General features: G+C 43.2%; 1 protein-coding gene across 1 annotated transcript in view; it reads right to left on the bottom strand.

Annotated features, from left to right (window-relative positions):
* Positions 1-25,529, bottom strand: part of LAMB1 (laminin subunit beta 1) — an 81,483-nt gene that overhangs the window by 37,864 nt on the left and 18,090 nt on the right. The window contains exons 9-21 of the mRNA XM_037010880.2: positions 23,970-24,090; positions 22,282-22,470; positions 21,894-22,073; positions 21,655-21,767; positions 16,301-16,380; positions 8,475-8,610; positions 6,436-6,594; positions 5,512-5,639; positions 5,178-5,301; positions 4,543-4,747; positions 3,782-3,925; positions 3,346-3,577; positions 1,213-1,376 (exon numbers count right to left, since the gene is read on the bottom strand). Coding sequence (XP_036866775.2) covers positions 1,213-1,376; positions 3,346-3,577; positions 3,782-3,925; positions 4,543-4,747; positions 5,178-5,301; positions 5,512-5,639; positions 6,436-6,594; positions 8,475-8,610; positions 16,301-16,380; positions 21,655-21,767; positions 21,894-22,073; positions 22,282-22,470; positions 23,970-24,090 — 1,975 coding nt within the window. The remainder of the gene's footprint in view (positions 1-1,212; positions 1,377-3,345; positions 3,578-3,781; positions 3,926-4,542; positions 4,748-5,177; positions 5,302-5,511; positions 5,640-6,435; positions 6,595-8,474; positions 8,611-16,300; positions 16,381-21,654; positions 21,768-21,893; positions 22,074-22,281; positions 22,471-23,969; positions 24,091-25,529) is intronic.

The raw sequence follows: 25,529 nt of genomic DNA on the forward strand, positions 1-25,529 counted from the left end.
ATAGTCTACAGGCACACACCTGATCATCTACAAATGCTCTCTTACAACACTAAACTATGTTTTCTACCTTTATCTTGCATCTACCTAACACTTCAGCAGTTTATTAAAAATAAAAATAATAATAAAGGGAGAAATGTGGGATCCACATATAAATCAAGTATAAAAATCAAACAAATATTCATATTTGACCTGATTGTTTATAGTTCATAATGCGTGATCAAAACCGAAAGTTTCTGTGATGAATGCCCTTGTACTGTTCACCATGTAAGAACTTACTCACTATGTAAGAATTCGTTCACCATGTAAGAACTTGTTCGTTATGCTTCAGAAGATTGGAGACTAACGAGAACTAGGCTTGAGATGGATTAATGATTGTGCATTGAGCATTGACCCCCCGATACAGAATTTTATTGTTGTTAACAACCATTTGATCAATAAATACGAGAGATGCCCTCTTAAAAAAAAAAAATCAAACGAATATTCATATTTGACCTGATTGTTATAGTTCATAATGCGTGATCAAAACCGAAAGTTTCTGTGATGAATGCCCTTGTACTGTTCACCATGTAAGAACTTATTCACTATGTAAGAACTTGTTCACCATGTAAGAACTTGTTCGTTATGCTTCAGAAGATTGGAGACTTACGAGAATTAGGCTTGGGGTGGATTAATGATTGTACATTGAGCATTGAGTCCCCTATACAGAATTTTATTGTTGTTAACAACCATTTGATCAATAAATGAGAGATGCCCTCTCAAAAAAAAAAAACAATGTTGCACAGATCTAGCTTTGACCCATTCAGTTGTCTGGAGGCTCCCTTGATGGTATTTTTTTCTTTCTGCTGCCCACAATTTGGCCACTTCACTACTTTGAGACTCTTGTGCTAGGAGCCGGGTAAGGGAAGGGAAAAGTAACATGTAAATAATCTTCCTACTGCTTAATAACAGAACAGTTTGTAGGGATTCACTTATATATTTAAATGTGCCTGTTATCCTGCTCTGCTCTGTAACATGATTACCACAGAGACTCAAGAACTTACTCGACTCACGTTCCAGATAGGGAAAAGGGCATCTTGGATATTTCAGAGTCCCTTTGCTTTTAACAAAGGATTGCAAAAATTACACTAAATTGGCTCATTGTTCATCTTTTTTCTTCATTAACAACTAAACTCATGGAGACACTTTTTCCTACAAAGTCAGCACATTACTTACCAACAAATCCAGGCTTACAGACACATGCGAGCTGTAAAGTAACAGGGTCTTGGTAACAGCTATTGGCAAACTGGCGTCCGCTTTCGGGCCCATCTGGGCAAGGACAAGGGCGACAGTGGTCTCCAGACCCAATGATGGGGTTGCCATAGTAACCAGCCAGGCACCTGCATCAGTTGCAGAAGAGAGATTGCTATGAACCACAGTTGTAAGATACCTGTTACAAGAAAAAGTCTTGAAACCGTGTTCTCTGCCTGGAATGTTCATTCCCCTTTCCTCACATTTCTGCGTGGAGGACCTGGTTCTCCAATGTCAGCTCCAAGCAGAACCCAAGCAGGTGAGAAGCAGAACAAGGCCTAGAACTTGGCTCTAAGGATTTCCCAATTCATTTTCAGGATTCATTTTAAGGATGCAGTTTATTTTACTTTTTTTTTTTTTGAGGCAGAGGTAATGTTTTTTAAAATGAGGGGGAAGGATGATGAAATAGAAGGGAGAAGGTTCTTCAGAGGAAGTGAACTCTCTATTTAATTAGACACATACATAATACAAGAACATCTTCCCCAATTATGTGCTGGGGGAATTGCAATGATGAAGCAATTCTGAAAAATGGTTTCTGAGGAAGTTTTTGATGAGGTTTTTCTAGGTGAAATAAACTCAAATGCATCATGAAAGAAATCAAGGGCTCATTTCCTGCCTCCCCCTCACCCTTGGGAACAATCTGAGCCTAGAACTTTTTAAATTCTTGGGATCGAAACTGATTGTCCTGGAATGAGGAACAGAAAGATGAGCGATTGGCTCAGACTGGAGAGCAGCAGCCGCAAGGACTTCAAAGACCGTTTGTCGTCCAAAGCCAGGGCTAAAATCTGCCCTCCTAAAATCCACATCCTTTCTCATTCTCATCCAAGAAATCATAATGCTTTACAAATAAAATCCAAAAACAGTCACAAATATCAAACAAGCCACTCTCATGGGATGCACTTTTCAACCCTGTCCTGTGTGCCTGATGTCCAGTTGGCACTGTGAGCCACTACCTGTCCACCTGTGTTCTCCACCCTCTCCTCTCCTTCTCATCTCCTGTCTCCTCCTCTCAAACTTATTCTCCATCTCCCAGTGAATGAACAATAATGAAAAAGTTAATATAGAAAACAAAAGATGACACCAATATATCTCTTCCTTTCAGTCTAGCTCTTTCCTTTTAATAACACCATTTTGTGGTTGGAAGGAATAATTTTTACTCAAAGGAGTAGTCACTGGAAGCCCCATGTTTGCTTCCAAGCACATCATACCATACATTAATCACACATTAAATTTGTACTAGCAATTTCTCTTCATCTGATGAGCAATTCTTGAAGCACTTGCTGAAATTTTTAAACCAAAAATCCCATATAAACTGGATGGACATTAGAAAATGTACTGGCATGAAAGGTGGAGACGAGTACTCCGGAAGCAGCAGGTTCTGGTAGCACGTCCTCCTTTCTTCATTAGTAATGGACGGTGGAAGTCAGCATGTAACTTCTTCACACAGACTATTTCTTATCTACTTATCTACTTATCTACTGAGCTAGGCTGTAACGTTATTAGAGGCACAGTCTATATTCTATTCTTACTAAATCTAGTGCAGTGCTTTGCCTCCATAATAATTATTCAATTAACACTTGCTAACTGGAGAACAGATGCACTTCTGCACATTTTATGTGGTCTCCTGGAAACCGTAGCTGCATAAAACGTTTCGAAAAATAAAGCTATTTGAAATGACTAAGCCTGTTTGGATTTGGTTCCTACTTTGTCCCAAATTAGGCCTTAAGATTTTGCAGCTCTCCTCCCAGGCCAGAATCTGCCAAGGTAGAGGGATGGTTTCTGTACAGATCCAGGGTGACCTCTAGGACGCTCTCCAGGAGTGCGGCTTCATGCCGGTTTTGTTCTCTGCTGTAGCTCCAGCTCCAGAACAATGCCTGGCACACAGAAGGTCAAACTACATGTGTACTGAATAAATAAATGAGTTCCTAGAAAATACTGAGGTGCTGAGAGCCATCTGGAGCCTGGCAGAGACCGGCTCTGTGGTTTGTCTAAGCTGCTGCTGCTCAGGCAGAAACGACCTGGCTCTGTTTTCTTTCCAGGGCCGCATCTTTCACGCACCTTTCACAGTTATGGCCCGTGGTGTAGTCCTGGCAGCTCAGGCACTCCCCCGTCACCGAGTCGCAGTCATCCGCGTGGCCATTGCACTGACAGGGCTGGCAGCTCGGAAAGCCCCAGTACCCGGGCAGGCAGCGGTCACACTGCCGCGCGTACACCCCCTGGAAACAGTGGCACTGGCCGGTGATGGGATTGCAGAAAGCATTGACAGATCCTTGCAGGTGGCACTCGCAGGCTGAGGAAATGGGCAACGGAGGAACCACGTTGAGGAACCGTTAAACCGAACACCCCCCTCACTTGAGCCCCGGCCCGCCCAGCGCAGGACGCGCACGGGTTCTCCGTCAGTTTCCAGGAAGGGCACTGCCTTCCGAAGCTGTGACCCCACACCAGCGCTTCTTGGCGAGTCAGAATGAACACCGCGCGGTTCTGATGAACCTACGTTTGCATCCGCTGGGGCCGAAGCCGAAGGTGCCAGGAGCGCATCTGTCGCAGGTCCTTCCGACCACGTTGGGCCGGCACTGGCACTGGCCTCCGCTGGGGTTGCAGACCGAACTTAAGGAGCCCTGCGGGTCACAGTCACAAGCTGCAGGGGAAAGAGAGGCCTGATCTGTGGCATGGCACCGTGGCTCCGCACAGGGCTTCGTACCCAGCTCCGAAGGCATCTGCCCGGCCCCTCCTCCTTTACCACCTTGGCTTGCTCAGAATTCCCACGGACAAGATCGTCCCTATGGTGAGGGGGAGGGAAGTAACAGGAGACAGAGTTGCCAGATAAAAGCCACCTTTCCAAGAAGGAGGTCATGAGGGTTTTCTCCCAGGCCCTCAAAGCTCAAATATCACAGGACCTTCAAAAAAAGCCCAGTGACCTCTGGGGGCTGGCCTGACCTTTCAAAAAGGAAACCAATTGCAGTTATGTGACGCTCCTGACTCCATCCCAGCTCCCCACCCTGCCCGTGGAAATGCTGTCTCCCCATGGACTTGTTCTCTATAGCCACTGGGTGTGTATTTCTTAAACATAGCTTGCCTTTTCAATGGTGCTCTATCACTCAAATATTCTTAAAAAAAATAAAATAAAATAAAGACAAACTGCAGTTGAGACCCCACTTTCTTGGTGCCAACTGCCTGACCCAGGGCCCCAGAGCATGCCTTCCACTGACCTTGTGTGCTCTGGGGTCTCAAGAAAGAAGGGGAGGCGATACCTACCCAGGCCTGTCTGGTGCAAAAGGGCAGAAATGCTAAAGATTATGTTTCTGCACACGTCGGTCATGGGCGTTTTCACAACGCTTCTGCTGTTCTCCAGACACCGGTATCTCTGAAAGGTTTCCCAGGCACTGTTGGTGACCGACCCGTCTCCTGAGCCTCCCACAGTGAAGATGTCCAGTGATTTACAGAAGGGCATGAGAACAAGCTACCAAGAGATGAGAACAGAAAACTGTCCTTATGGTGGTTTCCCAGGTCATCAATTAGAGAGAACATATAAAAACCCCAAATGCTTCTTTGACTGTTGAGGAGAAAACATTAGACTCATTCAATTAAGAGAAAAGCTTCCCATTCTTAAATATTCTTGCCAGAAAAAGTTTAGGTGTATCTTATATAGTTGATGGCTTTTGAAATGTCATTTTTAAGGCCCTTCATCTCTTCTGAAAGAATCAGCTTGAGTTAATCCTTTCCAGATAGTGGAGTTTTATTAAAATAAACAAGCAAAGCAGCCTTGTAGGCAAGGAAGAACGATTTTGCATAACCTCCTGGCATTACCCATCCACAAAACTCTCTGGGGGGCAGAGGAACATTTTCTGCCCAGCCGTCCCTGCATGTATCAGAAATGACCTCGCACTTACTGAATCAATAAGTGTGTAGGGGCTGTCCACACTGCTGTCGGACGAGGTGTACTGGGGCAGCTCTAACCTCACTGTGTAGTTCACACCCTTCTCAAAGCACACGGGCCGTGGAAGGACGACATACCTGCCCCGAAACAAAAGAGAAAAACAACAACCTTTAGGTCTCCAGTCAATCAATCAAAGCTCTACATGGATCCTTCCAAAGAAAGTCAGTCCACAGTCAACATCTGGCTCTAGCTCGGAAATGGTAACGACAACTCACAAGGCAGGATGCCAGAAAACCAGTCAATCTGCATGTTAGTTCTATTGACCTGTAAACCTCTGTCACACTGACCTGGAGCCTGGCGATAAGGACACCACCTGGTTGTCATCATCAGGAATAGTATTACCACATCGGCTGCTGGTTGGGATCTTTCCAGGGCGCTGTACCATGATGACAGCTTTTTCCCAGTGGTCGGGTAGCTAGAGTAAGAAACAATCAAAGGGGATCATCGGCACTGGCCCACTGCCGCCCGTCTGTTTATAAAGACCTCTCCCAATCGCTCATTTGCCAAGTTTAAATGGAAAACAGTGATTGCATTTCCTGTCTGTCTTTCCATTTCCTCCACTTGCGCCTAGTTCCAGCCTAACCCCATCTCACCTGGACACTGAAACAGCCTCCCAGTGGCTCAGATACTGACATCAACTGCTCAAAACCCTTCAATAGCTTCCTGAATATAAAGTCCAAGTTCATCCACTAACCTAGCATTCTTCCTAGCAGCATCTCCAATGATATTCTTCATCTAGCCACATGGAGCACCTCCCAGAACATTCTCATCTTCTCTGCTCCCACTACTCCTTACTTCCATTTGGGTCAAAATTCTATCTCCCTTTGAGGCCCTAGATCTGATTCTTCATGAGACACTTTAGCAGGCCCTGGCCCAGCCTGGCTGATAGGAACCTCCCCATCTTCCAGCCCTGTTTGCACCTGCTCTTGCACTTCTCACCACTGGCCTTTTCTGAGGGCAAGGAGAGGTCTAGGTACCTTCCTGCCACCACTTCAGCTCTCAGCAAGGCTGAGTGCCTAATACCAGATCGCTAGATGCTTGAGAAACTGAATTCAAGAAAAATGTACATTTTAAGTTCCATGGAGGCTAGAAAGTCAGAGGAGTTCTTCTATCCAATGCAATGTCGAATTTCACAAAAAACAGCATCCATCAGAAGAAAAATCTTTCTACCAATACCCCAGCCCCCCATAGTCCACTGAGGACTTATTTACCTGTGGCTCATAGCGAATTAGGATGTCATACTCCATGGAATATGGTATGTTGTCAATGAAAAACTCCAAATAAGCCCCCTCAGGCACTCGGACGAAGCCTGCTCCAGTCCAGGAAGGGATCCGGTCCTGGACGTACTGCCGCTCCACTATGCTGACACCCTGAGGACAAGGGACAGCAGTTAGGCTTTACTTAAAATGGAATCCAATTAAATCTAATAGCTACAGAAATCTGAAGTCACCCAAAGGTCCCAAATTGTAGATTTCTTTTGTACTGAAGAATCACTGATACAGATCTTATAATGGTTTCAAGTATACAACACAGTGGTTCACCAGTTACTTGCATTATGAAATCCCCCCTAGTGCATTTACTCATGTTATTATAGGAAGATGTTACAGAATCATTGGCTGTATTCTCCATGCTGTACTACTATCCCTGTGACCAATTATGACTGAGAATTTTTGTGCCCCTTTATTCCGCTCACCCTCCCTCCCACCATCTGCCCATCCCTTCCCTCTTGGTAACCACCAGCTCCTTCTCAATGTCTATGAGTCTACTGCTCTTTTGTTCCTTCTGTTTTGCTTTGTTTTTATATTCTACAAATAAGTGAAATCCGATGGTATTTATCTTTCTACACCTGGCTTATTTCACTGAGTATAATATCCTTTAGATCCATCCATGTTGTTGCAAATGGTGATTTGTTTTGGCTGAATGATATTCCATTGTGTATGTGTAGCACATTTCTTTATCCATTCATCTGCTGATAGACACTTTGGTTGCTTCCTTATCTTGGCTATTATAAATAATACAGTGATAAACAGAGGGGTATATGTGTCTTTTGGAATCCAAACTGTAGACATTATATCCACTTTTTGCAGCCACATTTTCCCAGTAGACTGTAAAGTTTTTGATGTATAAACAGGATATTTGTTACTCTTTCGTTTTGTGGTTGAGGTAGCTTGGAGCATTGGAGATGGGACTCAAAGTCTTGGGATACACCTTTTATGGTACAACTAGGGGAATGAGCATAAAGGAAGGAAAAAGAACATTTCAGATGCTGTTATAAGAAGGCCTCAGAGTGACGAGGCTTTTTCTTAGATTTGCTGCAAGGCTAGTTCAGTATCTGGTGGATGTATTTCTATCTTTCTGTCTCATTTGATTCAAGCACCAGATACAAGTAAAGAAACTTGATACACTCATCACTGTTCATTACTGATGAGTTTATTCTGATTGCCCCAGATGGAGCATTAATCGATGAATCGATCTGAGTTGCTTAACTCCAACATGCAGGTGAGCTTGTTCCGGGAATTATTATATTACCTGTTGTGATCAGTCATCTCCAAAGATGAAGTCCTGCACTCTTCTGTATGTGTGGAGACTTTACCCATCAAGAGGAGGAACCGATGTTACCCTGCCCTCAAATCTGGTCTGGCCTTGTGACATGTGACCAAATGACACTGAGGGGTTTCTGAGCCCAGACTTTAAAGAGACCCGGCAGTTTGTCTCCTCCTCCTTGGGAGCCTGACACCAGGTAAGCGGTCTCCCTCGTCTGACTCTGCCATGCAGTGAGGAAGCTCAGAGCTGCTTGGAGAGGATGGGCAGAGAAAAATGCCCTGTCGGCTTCCAGCTGTCCCAGCCGCCCCAGCTGAAGGGCCACACATACACTGCAGCCCACTAGATTTGGGGGATGTCTTGTTACACGGCAACAGAAAACAGAAATATCCTCTCTGGGTATTTACCATACCAGATCAACAGTAACTTTGGAACTCATGCAGAGAGAATGGAAGAAGAAAAAACCCCAAAACATTAGAAGCATTAGAAGCCGTATTAGTGAATGTTCCAAAGTCTCTTTGTGAGTTACAGATTTACTTAGCTTTAATATGACGGTTCTCCACAAGGCAGGGCGCCTGGATACTTACTTTGTGCTGACTGACAAGAGCTATTAAAATGCTTGTTAAATGGTCTCTTTATGAAATGTGTATTTGCCCTTACTGCCCCGAAACATTGCCTCACCCATCCGCCATGCGCCCCCCTAACTTACAGGCCCCAGACTGGCTTCTTCCGCTTCATAGATGTAGTGATCCAAGGTGGTGAAGTAGTAACCAGATTCCACTTCGTTGCACTGCCGTCCGATCATGTGGGGGCGGCAGGAGCACTGGCCTGACTCCGAGGAGCAGCTGGAAGGCGAGCAGAGCTGGGTCAGCGGCGCTAACACACTAACGAGCCCACTGGGCACACTCCCCTATTTGACATTAAACATTAAATGGGCTAAAATGCTCAGGTAGGGTTTTCCAATTTCCTTCAGAAAATAAGTACACGGAGAAAAATACTGCCTACGAGTTAACTGCAAATTCCGAAGTGGAAAGCTCTCCATGCCCTGTCTGTCGGGCTTACCTCCTCACCAGGCTCCTTCACACCTCAACGTCGAGGTTCCCTGGAGACCTCACAAACGTTCTGGTTTTGCTCTTACATCTTTTGCCTCATTCCCAATTGCACCCCCTTTCCCGGGTGTCAGACCCAGACATCCAGCTCCCAGAAGGACAGCTCCCCATGTGCTGTCCTGGAGGCTTACAACATACGCAGGACGGCAGCACACAGCCCCTCCCTGTTCGCCACGGCGGAGAAGTTGCCGCCACCCACCGAGTCAGCAAGTCAGGAACTGGGAGCTACTCTCTAGAGTCCTTTGTGTCCCATCAGGAGCCTCAGTCTGTGACCTCAGCAGCCGGCCAGCACCTTGTGCCCAGAGGTGACTCTATGCCTTTCTTTTCCCTTCTCTCTCTCACACAGACGTGGACACAAACAGGAAAACCTGTTGCAGGCTTCTCATCCATTCCCTCGTGGCCAGTCTCCCAACTTCCCAACCAAGCCGCCACCATCCCCACGGCGGCCCGGGCGACCTTCCTCAGGCGCAGTAGCCGTGTAGGTGCTGGCGCAGTGGCCCTGTGCGATCTGGCCCTCCTCTGCCCTGCCGGCCTCCCCGCTGCCCCACCTCTCCAACCACACTGAGCCAGCACGACCCCTCCAGCCTGCTGGGTGATTCGCAACCGCTGCCCTTTGCTTACGGAATGCCCTTCTCCCTTTTCCCTCAGGCAGGGTCCACCTGTTCTTTCAAAATTAGCTCACAAACGACTCCTGCTGACCATCACCCACATTGCATAGAACGGATACCTTCTTCTTCAAGCCACCACCTCCTTGCAGGAGAAATGATGTGTCCGTGTCCACCACAAAGCCTGTCATGCAGTGGGTGTTCGTTAAAGGTGACACACTGTCTTCAAGTCCTACTTGTTTTTCAAAGCCCAGCTCCATGTTCATCCTTTTCATGAAGTCCTGCTTGGGTCCCTCCCTCACCTGCTCTCAAGCGGCGCTTTCTGAGGCCTAGACTCTGCCTGATCTGTATTAAGATATTTACCTCTTTCTCTCTTGTGGTATAATTATTAACAGACCGATTGAATCCCCAACTAGACTGTGAACTCCCTGAAGGCCTGAACCGTGCCTTATCCACTTTCGTCACCCTGAGCCTGGCCCAGGGCTCTGCACAGAGTGTACCCAAACACTGGTTGAACAAATAAATAAGTGAAGGATAGGTGTTCTGAATAAAAAAAGAAAAATAGGAGATTTACTGCAAATAGAAATTTTTTTAATTAGTTATTACTGTTTTAGGTAATAAAGGCCTCTGGATAAACTATGGTGTATTCATTTCATTTCAGCCTATGTGTCTCTTTTTCTTTAGTATCATGATCTTGTGCACAAAGTAAAACTGAATCATATGCATCCATTTTTATTTCATGAAAGTCAAGATGTGGTTTGGAATCATTTGTTTAAACCCATTCCCAGTGTTTTTTTCTCTCATCCCAAAGTTCATTTTAAACCAAGTATAGCAAGTTACAACTCACAGCAAGATTGAACATCAGAGGCTTATTAAAAATGTTCCAAAACGCTGATGGACAGTGACTGTAATGGGGTTTGTGGGGGGAGACTTGTAGTGAAGGGGGTGAAGGGGGGAGTCTAGTAACCATAATGTTCTTCATGTAATTGTAGATTAATGATAATAAAATGAATAAACAAAACAAAACAAAAAATGTCCCAAAAAGTCCTGCCACAGTCCAGCTGAAGTCTTCTCCCTGTATATAAATACTTTTACCCTATCGGAATATGAGTACTTAACACCCATAGCCAATTCTGGGAAGGAAAGCTTGTCTCACTTAGGGCCTAGCCTTCTTTGGCACAGGCCACCAACAAAAGCCATTTTCAAAGATTCAGACATCAGACATTACATCAGATGGACAAAAGAAAGTCCTTCTTTCCTCCTCAGCACATGTTTATGGAGGGAACAGATGTCCAAGCCATGAACCACCAAAGAAGAAAATATCTAGATGCTTCACCCGCCATCACAAGGGAACAAGCAAATGTAGGTGAGGGTAGCACGGTTCTAAGGAAACAACTCCTGAGACCCTGAAGGTGTGAAAGGCACTCCCGTAAGAGCCCTGGCAGTCAGGCACATGCCTGTGTCCACAGATGTGAGCTGTTGTCACGGGCAGGTGCACTCACTCTTGAGGCTCCGCCTGCCGCCTGTGCACATGGCCCTCACACCTACAGCTCTCAGCTCCTCCTCAGCTGTCCTCTGGCTGTACATTTCCAGCCATGCATGGGGAATTCCCTCCGTCATCTGTCATCTCTGACTCCCTTTGTCCAACACTGCTTGTTGCCTTTCATGCTGACTTACCTGTCGCTCTGTTGTTTCTGTCAGGTTTGAAATTCTTCTGATGTTGTAGGGGAGATAAAACCTCCCCTTTTCTTTATCCTCAATATTCAAGTCTTGTTTCAAGATGTTTCTCAATGTCCTCTCATTGTCCCTGCCACTATCACAGTCCAGACATCACCACTCCATACCTGTTACTCCAGCAGCCACCCCAACTGGCCTCTTAAGCTCCTCTCTCTCCCCTGCCCAGTGCAGCCTGTCTGCCACCACCAGTCCAACTTCCCCGAGCACTGCTTTCCTCATTTCATAAAACCCACAGCTGTTTCTTCTTAGTTCATTATATCAAGTCATGATGCCTCTGCCTGCTTTCCAGCGGCCGCCACACCCTGTCTCCAGAAACCAATGCATCTCTTTCTGGTCCCTGCCCTTTGCTTTCAGATGAGCCACACTCCTCGTACACTTCCACAAATATTTACTGAGCAAATATTGGCTGTGGAAGCGATGCTTCCTGGTGTCAATATGCTCACATTCTAATTCTAGTCCACTGTCCACTTTCTTCTGAATCAATCCTTACTTCCTTGGTAAGTCCATTATTTCTGTCTAAATGATATGTAGAAAGAAAAACCGGGGGAAATGGTCCCTGTCCTAAAGAAATTACAATTGATTCAGTGAGATAACAATAGAACAATTGACTTTTATCTTTAGAAGAGTTAGCTCTGAAGGTTGCACGTGATCCTGAAGGGCAGACAGAGGACAGGAATGACAGGAGCAAGGTAGGGTCAGGGAGGAATGTGTGCAGCGATGGTCAAGATCAGACCAGATCCTGACCCTGACTAGGCCACACTCATTCCCAATCTGTGCCTTCTTTTTCTCTCAGCTAGAAGGCCCTCCTGCCAGCCTATCACACCTCCCAAATCTCAGTCAGCTTTCAAAGTGAAGCTCAAATCGCACCTGCTCTACAGTGAGACAAAAGATTAATTACACGTGATTATTTCCTACATACAAGTAAAAGTCCTATCAGCTAGAAACAGAAACACTTCACATATGTGTATGTTCCCCCCACAAATGTCTGTGTAACTAGATACAGATTCAACTCATGGGATCAGTAACGTAGAATAATGACAGAGACAAAGTATGCCAGGCCGTGTGGCAGGCAGAATAATGGCCTCCAAAGACATCCACGTTCCCATCCCTGGAATCTCTGGAGGAATCACCACAAGGGACTTTGCTGAAGGGATTAGGGTAAAACCATTGAGATGGGGAGATTATCCTGGATTATCCAGGTGTGCTCGGCATAATCACATAAATTCCTGAAAGGAGAAGAGGAAGGCAGAGAAGTGGGTCAGAGGTATGGCTTGAGAAAGATCTGCCCTGCTGTTACCGGCTCTGAAGAGGGGGAAAGGCAGCCACGAGTCAAGGACACGGGCAGCTCTGAAGCTGGGAACGGCCTTCAGCAGACAGCCAGTGGGAAAATGCGAACCTCACCCTACAGCCAAAAGAAACTGAATTCTGTCAATAACTCAAGTGAGCAGGAAACAGATTCTCCCCCAGGGCCTTCAGATGGAAACACAGAACCACCATGTCACGGTTTTAGTTTATAGGGTACTAAATTCTGGTGATTTACTATAGTAGTAATAGAAAACTAGTAGAAGCCCTATTTTTTATCAACAGGTAAAAGCCAAGGTTATTTCTTAAAAACACAGATTTCTCATAAACACAAAAATTAGCAACTTAAAAAAAATCCTATTGGAAGGGAAATTCTGTTTCATTTAAATAATGAGAAGAAACACTATATAGTTTCAACTTTCCTAGAGAAAACTAATAGATAACTGAGAAATTGGGCAAAAAAACACACCCCACATTATAGAATAAAAAGCATCATTTACAAGAACCACCATTCTGTTCAACATTGGTACCTTCTCCATAATTCTGATGACAAATAAGAATTGGTTCCACACTGACTAGCAGTCAACACATCCTTTTTATCCAGCTCCCCCTTCCTACCAATAGGATACTTTCTTAAGGGGTCAGAGATGTGGTCAAAATCCCTTTACACCCAGTTACCATAGTAAATAACATTTGTGTTAGATAGCCATCATCATTCAATACACTGATGAAAACGCATATTAGCTTCTGCTCTGGTTTCAAAGTGTAAGATTCACTTCCTCATTGATTGAGCACCTACAGGGCTCACTGTGCCAAGTATAAAAGGAGATGCAAAAATAAACAAGACACAATCCCTAGCAAAGAGATCTTTTAAATACAAATAGCTTTAATACAAAGCAGAATAAAATAAGTGCAAAGAGATGCAGAAGTAATAACTTGTTAAAACACCAAGGGATGGCTGAGGAGTGTTCAGTCTAGGAAACAAGTCTTCAACAAAGTGGTGGGCTTCAAGCCACGTATCAAAATCCTACATTTAATTGATGAAATCATTTTAAGGGATGCTGTAAAGCTGTATCTATTTTTTCAATGTTTTTAAGCATCGACAAGTAACATTAACATAGCGACCATTCTTATTTACTCATTAAAGCAGGTTATCTACTTGGTCAAACTATTAACCTGGCTTGAGTCCTCTTATTTAAATTAATTAGGTCTTACTTCTCTAAAATATTGCTAAATTCCGATTCACTGTCACTATAATAGATGTGGATTACTAAGCTTTTACTCCACAAAAATCCATTTGGCTCACTAGATAATATATTTAAAAGCTTTCTCTACTTCACATGATTTTTACTCTTAATTCTATCCCTGGCCCAAGTAACTAAGGAATGTCTGGGATCACAGTTAGAGACAGCTTCTCCTAAGGGGTGCATACTTCATGTTTATATCTTAAAATTCTTTTCTCTAATTCCTTTACTCAATCAATATGTATTCAATACCTACTATGTGTCCAGGGCAAAGCAAAGGTAAAAGACGTTTATGAGTGGGTGTCACAAATCGATCATTCAGCAAGTATTTCCTGAGTTCCCACAATGTGAGTTCCCATAATGTACTCTAGTGCCTCAGAAGACCAACCAGGGCCTCTAGCACCCCTTTGCACCTCCTAGATAAAGTCCTCTAAAACTCTTTAGAGGACCACTACAAAACCCTGTAGTCACAGGACTAGAGGCATCTTTAAAGTTTCTTCCCCCAAACCCCCCATCAATGACGCCAAAAGATAAGGCATCTCATCAATCATGCCGGAAAAAGAAAATTATAGTTTTAAACTTTCACTAAAAATTTTTGCTTTGTGGACTCTAGTTTAGTACATTCTGGTTTGTATACATTTTTTCACGAGAGACCAGGGGCAGGGCAGCCCTGGGGCTGCATGTGGGTGAATTTAGAGACAGGAAGCATTTATGGAATGGAGAAAAAGAGGAAGGAAGTTTAAGTAACAGAAACCATTTAGGGTGAAGGAACATAGGACATTCCTGAGTTTATGACATAATTTGGAAAGTTACTTATGCCACGTTCATCTAATCAAGAAGGATTTTAGGAGTTGACAACAGCTTTGAACTGAGCAATCAATTACTGAGGGAATCAGCATGTGTCCTGGGAGTCACAGAGGAGAAGTCAGAGAAGTGATTCTGTAAACAGACTAGCAGTTTGTCTTCCTCCCCCACTTTTAGGGATTTACCCTTGTTTCCTCCCCTCTGGAGGTTTTCTAAGAACTGAAACTCACATTGGAGATTCAGAGGCTACATGCATGGAGTTCACTGCATGATCGAGAATAGAACAAACCCAAATACAGAGGCTAAACAGAACATGCTCTTGCTGCCTAAACTCCCATCCCTTCCAGCAGACTCCTGCGGTGTTGGGAAATGATCTTCAGCAAGTATGAGTCAGCTTGCTCAATGAATTCAGCATATTCTCTCAGGGAAGTTTCAGAGCCGCAGGGAAACATCTGCCTATTCTCTCGGCACTCACTCACTCTGTCTTTACCAGATGTCCTGAACTGGATCCAATAACAGAGACCAAAATTCTCTCTGACTCCAAGGTAGTTAATTTAACTCCCACAAATATGACATCCTGCCACATGGATTTCATGATCATTTTGGTAGAGTTTCATGTCTCATCTATTCAAGGAATACCAACATACTGAAGAAACTGGAAGTTATTACATGCAGTTTTCATCAATATTGGAAGTTGAAAAAATAAGAGAAAAAAAGGAAAAGATTCTTTATACAAATCAAAGTGGGAGTTCCTTTTCCATCTTTTAGACTGATGAAAAATAAAATGTTGGATGATATCAACTGCTGATGGGGATGGGAAAAAGGTATTTTTGTAACCAGTTGATAGGAAAACCAACCAGCACAATCTTTCTGGAGAACAATCTGACATTAAAGTAAAAAATGCACATGTACTTTGACTTAGCAGTTCCATCCTGGGGACCTAATCTGTAGATATATCTACAAGCGTTCAGCAAGACAGAGCTATAAGAACAGTCACTGCAACATTTTTAGAAAGCAAAAAAAAGAAAACAACCTGGAAACAAATCATGGCATGTCCACATGTTGAGTTACAAAAGCAAAAAAGGAAAGAGGCAGATGAATCCATATGCTGATATGGAAAAAGAACTCAAGATAAAAAAAGCAATTTGCAGAAGAGCAAACATATACATATTACTTTGGTTTCCAAGAAAAGCCAGTAAATCTTAGTGGGAAATCACACGCTATTTTTTTTTCTTGGTACTTGTCTGTTTAAAAACAAAATCTAATGTGTTATTTCAAAAGAAATGAGAAGGACGAAATTATAATTTTTAACAGGTCTTCTGAGCATTGTTACTAATTTCCAGAGATTAAAGAAACTGTTAACAGTGCCACTTGTAGGCAGTGGAAACTAGAGAGAGGGCGGATGCCTGTCTCAACTGCTGTAATTTTTGTAAAGCTATGAGAATACATTGTGTCCATAATTTAAAAGATACTGTGAAGCAAAAGTATAAAAAACAAGTAACAGCTCTATTAAAAAGCAAGAAACATAACAAGCAACATAAACACACTATAAGGTTTGAAAGTGAACTCTTGGAACTAATGAATCTTTGAAAACACTGAGACCCCAGATAAAGTGATTATCAGGCATTCAAACCAAAGGTAAAAGGACTACCTGTTTTCAGTCAGAGCCGCTGAATGTCAACTCCTGGAGGACAGGAGGGCTTTCGGAGGTGACTGCGCATGAGCTTCACTCACCTGTTGTTTAAGGCTCCCCCAATGTCACAGTCGCAAGGTCGACATCCATCCAAATCATTGCTTAAGCCCCAGTGCTCTGGCTGCAGAACAAAAGATTAAACATCTACAGGTGGGCTCCCGTAATTACATAGCAGACTCAGCAAGAAACATGTTACCGCATGTTCTGGTTGTTCCGCCAAAAGTTCATTCGCACGGTGAAAGCAGGCAGCCTACGCAAGGCCCAGTATGAGTATTCTGAAATTAAAAAGCCCAGCATGCAGGGCCCAGGGCCCTGGGGGCAGAGAGGGTTACACATAATCTTCTGTGGTAACACCACATCAGAGGTGTTTCTTTGCCCTGCAAATAGAATTCATCCCAAAATTAACAAGCACAAGCAGCCAAGATGTCCATTTTCTTCATTACAATCACTCTGGCAGGAAGAGAGTTTGGACAAATATTTGGTGGGCCTTTAATTTTTCCTTAAATTCAGTCAGGCATACACTGAAAGCATAAGAGAAGCTCTTCGAGGGTTTATCTATGTGGAAATAGAGCATAAGGCAAGGACTAATTTCCCAACCAAAATGTGAGATCACTGGGTCTTGAGAACACTGCAGATGGAAATAAAAAGAAATGGGAAGCAATGCATTCATTTTAGGAGACTTCAACACACCACTTACTCCAAAGGATAGATCCACTGGACAGAAAGTAAGTAAGGACACAGAGGCACTGAACAACACACTAGAACAGATGGACCTAATAGACATCTATAGAACTCTACATCCAAAAGCAACAGGATACATATTCTTCTCAAGTGCACATGGAACATTCTACAGAATAGACCATATACTAGGCCACAAAAAGAGCCTCAGTAAATTCCAAAAGATTGAAATTCTACCAACCAACTTTTCAGACCACAGAGGAATAAAACTAGAAATAAATTGTACAAAGAAAGCAAAAAGGCTCACAAACACATGGAGACTTAACAACATGCTCCTAAATAATCAATGGATCAACGAACAAATTAAAATAGAGATCAAGGAATATATGGAAAAAAACGACAACAACAACACAAAGCCCCAACTTCTGTGGGATGCAGCGAAAGCAGTCTTAAGAGGAAAGTATATAGCAATCCAGGCATATTTAAAGAAGGAAGAACAAACCCAAATAAATAGTCTAACATCACAATTATCGAAACTGGAAAAAGAAGAACAAATGAGGCCTAAAGTCAGCAGAAGGAGGGACATAATGAAGATCAGAGAAGAAATAAACAAAATTGAGAAGAATAAAACAATAGAAAATATCAATGAAACCAAGAGCTGGTTCTTCGAGAAAATAAACAAAACAGATAAGCCTCTAGCCAAACTTACTAAGAGAAAAAGAGAATCAACACACATCAACAGAATCAGAAATGAGAAAGGAAACATCACGCAGACCCCACAGACACACAAAGAATTATTAGAGACTGCAATGAAAACCTACATGCTAACAAGCTGGAAAACCTAGAAGAAATGGACAACTTCCTAGAAAAATACAACCTTCCAAGACTGACCCAGAAAGAAACACAAAAGTTAAACAAACCAATTACGAGCAAAGAAATTGAAGCAGTAATAAAAAAACTACCCAAGAACAAAACCCCCGGGCCAGATGGATTTACCTCGGAATTTTGTCAGACATACAGAGAAGACATAATACCCATTCTCCTTAAAGCTTTCCAAAAAATAGAAGAGGAGGGAATACTCCCAAACTCATTCTATGAAGCCAACATCACCCTAATACCAAAACCAGGCAAAGACCCCACCAAAAAAGAAAATTACAGACCAATATCCCTGATGAATGTAGATGCAAAAATACTCAACAAAATATTAGCAAACTGAATTCAAAAATATATCAAAAGGATCATACACCACGACCAAGTGAGATTCATCCCAGGGATGCAAGGATGGTACAACATTCGAAAATCCATCAACATCATCCACCACATCAACAAAAAGAAAAACAAAAACCACATGATCATCTCCACAGATGCTGAAAAAGCATTCGACAAAATTCAACATCCATTCATGATAAAAACTCTCAGCAAAAAGGGTATAGAGGGCAAATACTTCAACATAATAAAGGTCATATATGATAAACCCACAGCCAACATCATACTGAACAGCGAGAAGCTGAAAGCTTTTCCTCTGAGATCGGTAACAAGACAGGGATACCCACTCTCCCCACTGTTATTCAACATAGTACTGGAGGTCCTAGCCATGGCAATTAGACAAAACAAAGAAATACAAGGAATCCAGATTGGTAAAGAAGTTAAACTGTCACTATTTGCAGATGACATGATATTGTACATAAAAAACCCTAAAGACTTCACTCCAAAACTACTAGAACTGATATCAGAATACAGCAAAGTTGCATGACACAAAATTAACACACAGAAATCTGTGGCTTTCCTATACACTAACAATGAACTAATAGAAAGAGAAATCAGGAAAACAATTCCATTCACAATTGCATCAAAAAGAATAAAATACCTAGGAATAAACTTAACCAAAGAAGTGAAAGACCTATACCCCGAAAACTATAAGACACTCTTAAGAAAAATTAAAGAGGACATTAACAAATAGAAACTCATCCCATGCTCTTGGCTAGGAAGAAATAATACTGTCAAAATGGCCATCCTGCCCAAAGCAATATACAGATTTGATGCAATCAACAAACTGGAACAAATAGTTCAAGAATTCATATGGAAACACCAAAGACCCCGAATAGCCAAAGCAATCCTGAGAAAGAAGAATAAAGTGGGGGGTGGATCTCGTCCCCAACTTCAAGCTCTACTACAAAGCCATAGTAATCAAGACAATTTGGTACTGGCACAAGAACAGAGCCACAGACCAGTGGAACAGATTAGAGACTCCAGACATTAACCCAAACATATACAGTCAATTAATATTTGATAAAGGAGCCATGGACATACAATGGGGAAATGACAGTCTCTTCAACAGATGGTGCTGGCAAAACTGGACAGCTACATGTAAGAGAATGAAACTGGATCAATGTCTAACCCCATACACAAAAGTAAACTCCAAATGGATCAAAGACCTGAATGTAAGTCATGAAACCATAAAACTCTTAGGAAAAAACATAGGCAAAAATCTCTTGGACATAAACATGAGCGACTTCTTCATGAACACATCTCCTGGGGCAAGGAAAACAAAAGCAAAAATGAACAAGTGGGACTACATCAAGCTGAAAAGCTTCCGTACAGCAAAGGACACCATCAATAGAACAAAAAGGTACCCTACAGTATGGGAGAATATATTCGTAAATGACAGATCTGATAAAGGCTTGACATCCAAAATATATAAAGAGCTCACACACCTCAACAAACAAAAAGCAAATAATCCAATTAAAAAATGGGTAGAGGAACTGAGCAGACAGTTCTCCAAAGAAGAAATTCAGATGGCCAACAGACACATGAAAAGATGCTCTACATCGCTAATCATCAGAGAAGTGAAAATTAAAACCACAGTGAGACAGCACCTCACACCAGTAAGGATGGCTACCATCCAAAAGACAAACAACAACAAATGTTGGTGAGGTTATGGAGAAAGGGGAACCCTCCTACACTGCTGGTGGGAATGTAAATTAGTTCAACCATTGTGGAAAGCAGTATGGAGGTTCCTCAAAATGCTCAAAATATACATACCATATGACCCAGGAATTCCACTTCTAGGAATTTACCCTAAGAATGCAGCAGCCCAGTTTGAATAAGACAGATGCACCCCTATGTTTATCGCAGCACTATTTACAATAGCCAAGAAATGGAAGCAACCTAAGTGTCCATCAGTAGATGAATGGATAAAGAAGATGTGGTACATATACACAATGGAGTATTACTCAACCATAAGAAGAAAACAAATCCTACAATTTGCAACAACATGGATGGAGCTAGAAGGTATTATGCTCAGTGAAATAAGCCAAGCGGAGAAAGACAAATACCAAATGATTTCACTCATATGTGGAATATAAGAACAAAGAAAAACTGAAGGAACAAAACAGTAGCAGAATCACAGAACCCAAGAATGGACTAACAGTTACCAAAGGGAAAGGTACTGGGGAGAATGGGAGGGCAGGGAGGGATAAGGATGGGTAAGAAGAAAGGGGGTATTATGATTAGCATGTATAATGTGGGGGATGGAGGAAAGGGGAGGGCTGTGCAACACAGAGAAGACAAGTAGTGATTCTACAACATCTTACAGTCACTAGACAGTGGCTGTAATGGGGTTTGTGGGGGAGACTTGGCAAAGGGGAGAGCCTAGTAAGCATAATGTTCTTCATGTAATTGTAGATTAATGAAAAAAAAGGAAAAAAAAGAAATGGGAAGAAACCAGGTAGGGAAAACATCTCTCTACAACTCAAAAAACACCTATTTCCTAAGGAACAGATAAAAACCAGGTTCCCTGATTTGAAACAGACTTTTAGAAATTTACTTTCAGAATCTATCAGGATATTGGCAGATATACATATTTAATGGTCATAAACATAATTGGGGGTCAGTGGACTCCCTCTCTCCCATATTATAAAAGCAATCACAAGAATGTATTAAAAGAATGTTATAAAAATGTATACAATTTTAAAAAACTACTCCCATAATGACTCCACTCAGAATCACTAGTGAACTTTTTCGTGTATTTCCTTGCAGATTTTATTTTTCTTGATGAATTTTTTCCCTATATCATCAAGATACTACTCACATCTTGTTATTCTTCTCATAACAGCATAAGCATTTCTTCATGTTACTGTCATTTTCAATGACACAAATATCATACCACATAGAAGCCCCCCCGATTTCCTTACCTACTTCCCCCAGTGTTGCTTCCAAGTTTTTTACTATGATTAATAAAAGATGCAAGGAGTCTTCTGGCGAATACATCTTTGATCAATTTTCTCTTTCACTGGGCCAGATTCCCAGAGGTGGGATTACTGGGTCAAAGGGTATTTACATTTCTACAGGCTTCTGATCCTTATCTCCAAAATGCTTTCCACAAAGCATGAACTAATTTTGCATTTCCATCAGTGGCAAGGAGTACCGGCCCCTCATTGCTAATTAGTCAGCATTCCCATTTTTTAAACTTCTGCAAATTTTGTCTGTGAAAATAGTATTTCACTGTGGTTTTATTCTGTAATTTTAACAGTGATGGTGAATGTTATCCAGGTTACTCACTAGTAATTCCTCCTCTGTGAACTGTCTGCTTGTGTCTTTTACATCTATTTCCATATAAGGGTGGCCATGGATTCTGCGATGGCGAAAGGTATCCTCTACTAAAACATGCCACATTCATTCACAAACTACTCATTTCGTGTAATTAGGATTTACCTACCAGACACTGGTTGCAATGCCGTCCTGTCACTAGACGCTTACAGTAGCAATAGCCAGTCTCGGAATCACAAGGATTCCCGCCAGGAATGGTTCCCAGAGGATTGCAAGCACAAGCTTTATTAAACATAAAATGAAGAAACACAAACCATGTGAGTCCAAAGTAGTAGCCTAGATTTAGAGTTATATAATGGGAATTATGTCCATGTGAGAGCTCCCAAACTTTTTAACGAATGTACTTACATTTACAACCAAATGGCTCTTCAGCACTTAAACCGTAGAACCCTTCTTTGCAAATATCACAATGTTCTCCTTCCACATATAACTTACACCGACACTGACCGGCAATGAGACCGGCAGAGAAATCAGTATAACGGTCACAGATTCCCTCATTCTGAGAGCCAGCTGGGTCACAGGTACACTCTGGGAAGAATGAAGAAGCACCAGTGTGTGTTTGCAGAAATACATGTGCCCTCCATCCCTCAAAAGGTACAATAATAGGGCCAAGAAGGCTGGACTACCCAGTTAATGCCACCCCCAGCACTGGTGGCAGTCAGAATAATGCTGGGCTGAAGTCATTCAATGGAAAGGTGCCTGACATGGGTCCCACCTCATGACCTTCCCCACGTACGTTCACAGACATTGGGGTCTCGGATGTCCCTCTCGGGGTGCTGGTAGTAAAACGGCTTGCACTGCTCACAGTTGCGTCCCATTGTGTTGTGCTGACAGTCGTCACACACCCCTCCACTGGCGTTCCCAGTGGCCAGGTACACCGCCATGTCAAAGTGGCACGAGCTGGCGTGTTCGTTGCAGTTACACTCTGCGTGACAACACCAATGTCAGAGAAGCCTTTCATGTGTTTACCAGTGGAGGACGGGTTTGGTAGAAAGGAAGCTCATTTTAGAAAATGGGGATGAACTTTGCGCAACATGGCAGTTAACAAGAAGGCACTGCTGGTGAAAGAGCGGTTTAAACCTTCAATCATGCTGGAGACCTTCCAAAAGTGAACCTGATGAAATAACCTCAGTCTGTCCTCTCTGGGAGAGGATGGGCTATAAACACTTGCAAACCCGTGGGGACAGTCCCCTCGGAAGCTTAGCCACAGGAACGCTGCCACTGCACGGGGGAGGGTGCCTCTGGGGCCCACTCGGGGGGATGGGACGCACCACTCCGGAGAATTTCCCAAGAGATTCCTTCCCGGGAGAGCCTGTTTGGGCTGTCAGCTTTGAGGAGCACGGACAGAAGGCCTGATTCCCTTCCTCCCATCCCCAGCACCACCCGAGGCTCTTTAGGGAGAATCCAGGCCACTTCACAGTCACCTGGCTGGCCTTAAGGGCAGTCTGTCCCTCCTCCAGTGTAGCTGCTGGAGTCAACTTGGCCCAACCCTCCATCAATCCCCTCACGCTCCTGCTCAATAATCCACATTGATTCCTCCTCATCTCACAATGAAGCACGACTCTGCTTGGCCCTCACGGGGCTGGCTATTCACTCTGCCCTTAGCCATCACCCCTGCAACACAGCCTCCCACAGAGACGGATTGTGTCTCACCCACTGACAGATCCTCGGTGCCTAGCAGACTGCTGCCCCTGACATACTGGTTGAATTAAACCTCAGAATCATTCTCCGGCATAGACTCTGCAGCGGTCATGAGAGTGGCCTTGTGGCACTGTGTCTCAGGCTGCTCCCTTACCTGAAGCGCCCCCGTCCCTCCACCGGCTTCTTTCTCCTCTACACCTAAACAATTTTAACTATCCATTAAGGGCCAGCTGGGTTGTATTTACTAATAAAACCTTGACACTCCTGACCTCGCTGGTTTCTCAGCTTCTAGAACAGTCCTCAGTGGGGGCAGGCAGAGGCAGGCATGCTCCTTGATGGGAGGACAGTGTATCGGAATCACTGTGTGGGTAGGAAAGGTGGTGTATTTCCTGAGAATACCACCGGGTGGATGGACGGATGGAAGCAAGCCACAGGCTACGGCTGGAAACCGTGACTCCCTATCTCTTAGACCTGAACGATGACTGCCATACTTTTCTTTCATTCTTCTCTGTGGTCATCCTGCCTTCAAAACAGGTGCCATGTCAGGCACAACATCTCAGTCTTCTAGTAAATCTACCAAACACACAGCTGCTGCTCAGGAAATCCTAATTTACTCATCGAACTGAGTGGGTGCCGGTTTCCTAGAAGTATCGGAAAGAAACTGGTAGCAGGCTGGTAACTTGCCCTTCTTTTGCAAAACAGTGCGCTATTACAGTACCTCTAATCAGAAAATGGAGACTGCAGTCTGAACTGATACAAAATGTCCCTTTGACTGAGACTTACTTCTACAGGCATTGCTGTTTCGACCTTCAGCGGGTCTCCATGGCCAATCATGGTAGAAATCCATGCAGAGTTCACAGTTTAAGCCCTTGGTATTGTGTCTGCACATACAGTGGCCGTGAACCTTGGAAGGATAAAAGCATAAAACGGCGAAGTGAGAGATACACTACTGGCCAGATTTCCTCCACCATTGGTGGGAAATATAAACCCCTTTTCATTACTAATCCAAATCTCTAGCTCACCACAGTGAAGGTTGTTTTTATTTTGTCCCTCCCCTCCCAGAGAATTCTCTTTGTCTTGTTGATGGCTATAACTCTCATCTCCAGGAACAGTTCCTACGATATATGGACACTCAATATTTTATTGACCTAGCAATGAAAAAAACCCAGATGAACAAAATTCGTCACCTGATAATTTTTTAAAACACCAACTAGTTACTTAAGAGTTAAAAAAAAAATCTATTACAGAAAACGAAAGTTACAGGGCTTAACAAAATGGATATATACCACCTGGGAGCCAGCTCCCATTAGCAAGTTTTGCCACTATGGCATATTAAAGAAAGGTTTTTATCTGCTTTTGTTTTTTGATTCTGACTTCAGGCACAGCACTAAAAATAATTTCCCCCAACCAAAAATGAGATCTTAAAAAATTGTCTTCCTTATCTACATTTGTTCTTTCCTTTAAGAAAGGAAATATAAAATCTCAGAAAGACACACAAATTATTTTGCTTTCCAAAAAGGCCCAAGATGCCCTATTTTGCATTCTGTCGCTGTGAGGCTTGCTTAAGCGCCTGGGGCACAGAAGTGATAAATTCTTCCGTCTACCACACGTACCATCCAGGGGCACCTCACCACCACATAGCACTAGTTTCTATAGAATGGAATTCAGGAACAGGACGGACAGGTCCAACCTGGACCCACCTTCATCGGACTGTACTTAGCAGAAGACTGAAGTTCTCTCATTACAAGGTGGTTTTACAGAGACTGAGAAACAGTTCCAAAGCACACACCACAGGACTCTACAGTGTCTGAACAAACAGTACCACGTACTGTGAGACGCGTGACAGTGACAGGACTACATGACATTAGCTAAAAGACAGGTTTGTTACACTGAGAAGTAACTATAATCTACCTAGTATTTTGGTGAAAGATATAGGAACACGGTTAGGACACACCCTCCCCCAGACTGTTAAAAATTCGACTTTCTGCAATAAATGCTCTAACTGGGGTAAAGGGAAGGCAGAAGTTTTAGACAGTTGAATGCACTGAATCCTGCACCCTTTTAAGATGAGGACTAACAATTCTTGAAAAGGCAAACAGCACGTAAGCAAGGAGGGAGGCTCACAGGCTAGAGGAGGGAACCTCAGGGCAGTCAGGAGAGCTGGATTTGAATTTCCATCTATGACTTACTTAGGGACTTTTGGCAAATTACGTAATCCCAGGTCTCTTCTAATAAGGATAGTTGGTTTAGTAAATACTGTCTGGTTTTAAAATCCTATGGGTCTATGAGAATTACCAGTTCACTTGAAACTGGTAGAGTATCCTAACTTTATCCAGTTGGCAA

This window comes from Manis javanica, chromosome 6 (genome assembly GCF_040802235.1).
Source record: "Manis javanica isolate MJ-LG chromosome 6, MJ_LKY, whole genome shotgun sequence".
NCBI classification, from domain to species: Eukaryota; Metazoa; Chordata; class Mammalia; order Pholidota; family Manidae; genus Manis; species Manis javanica.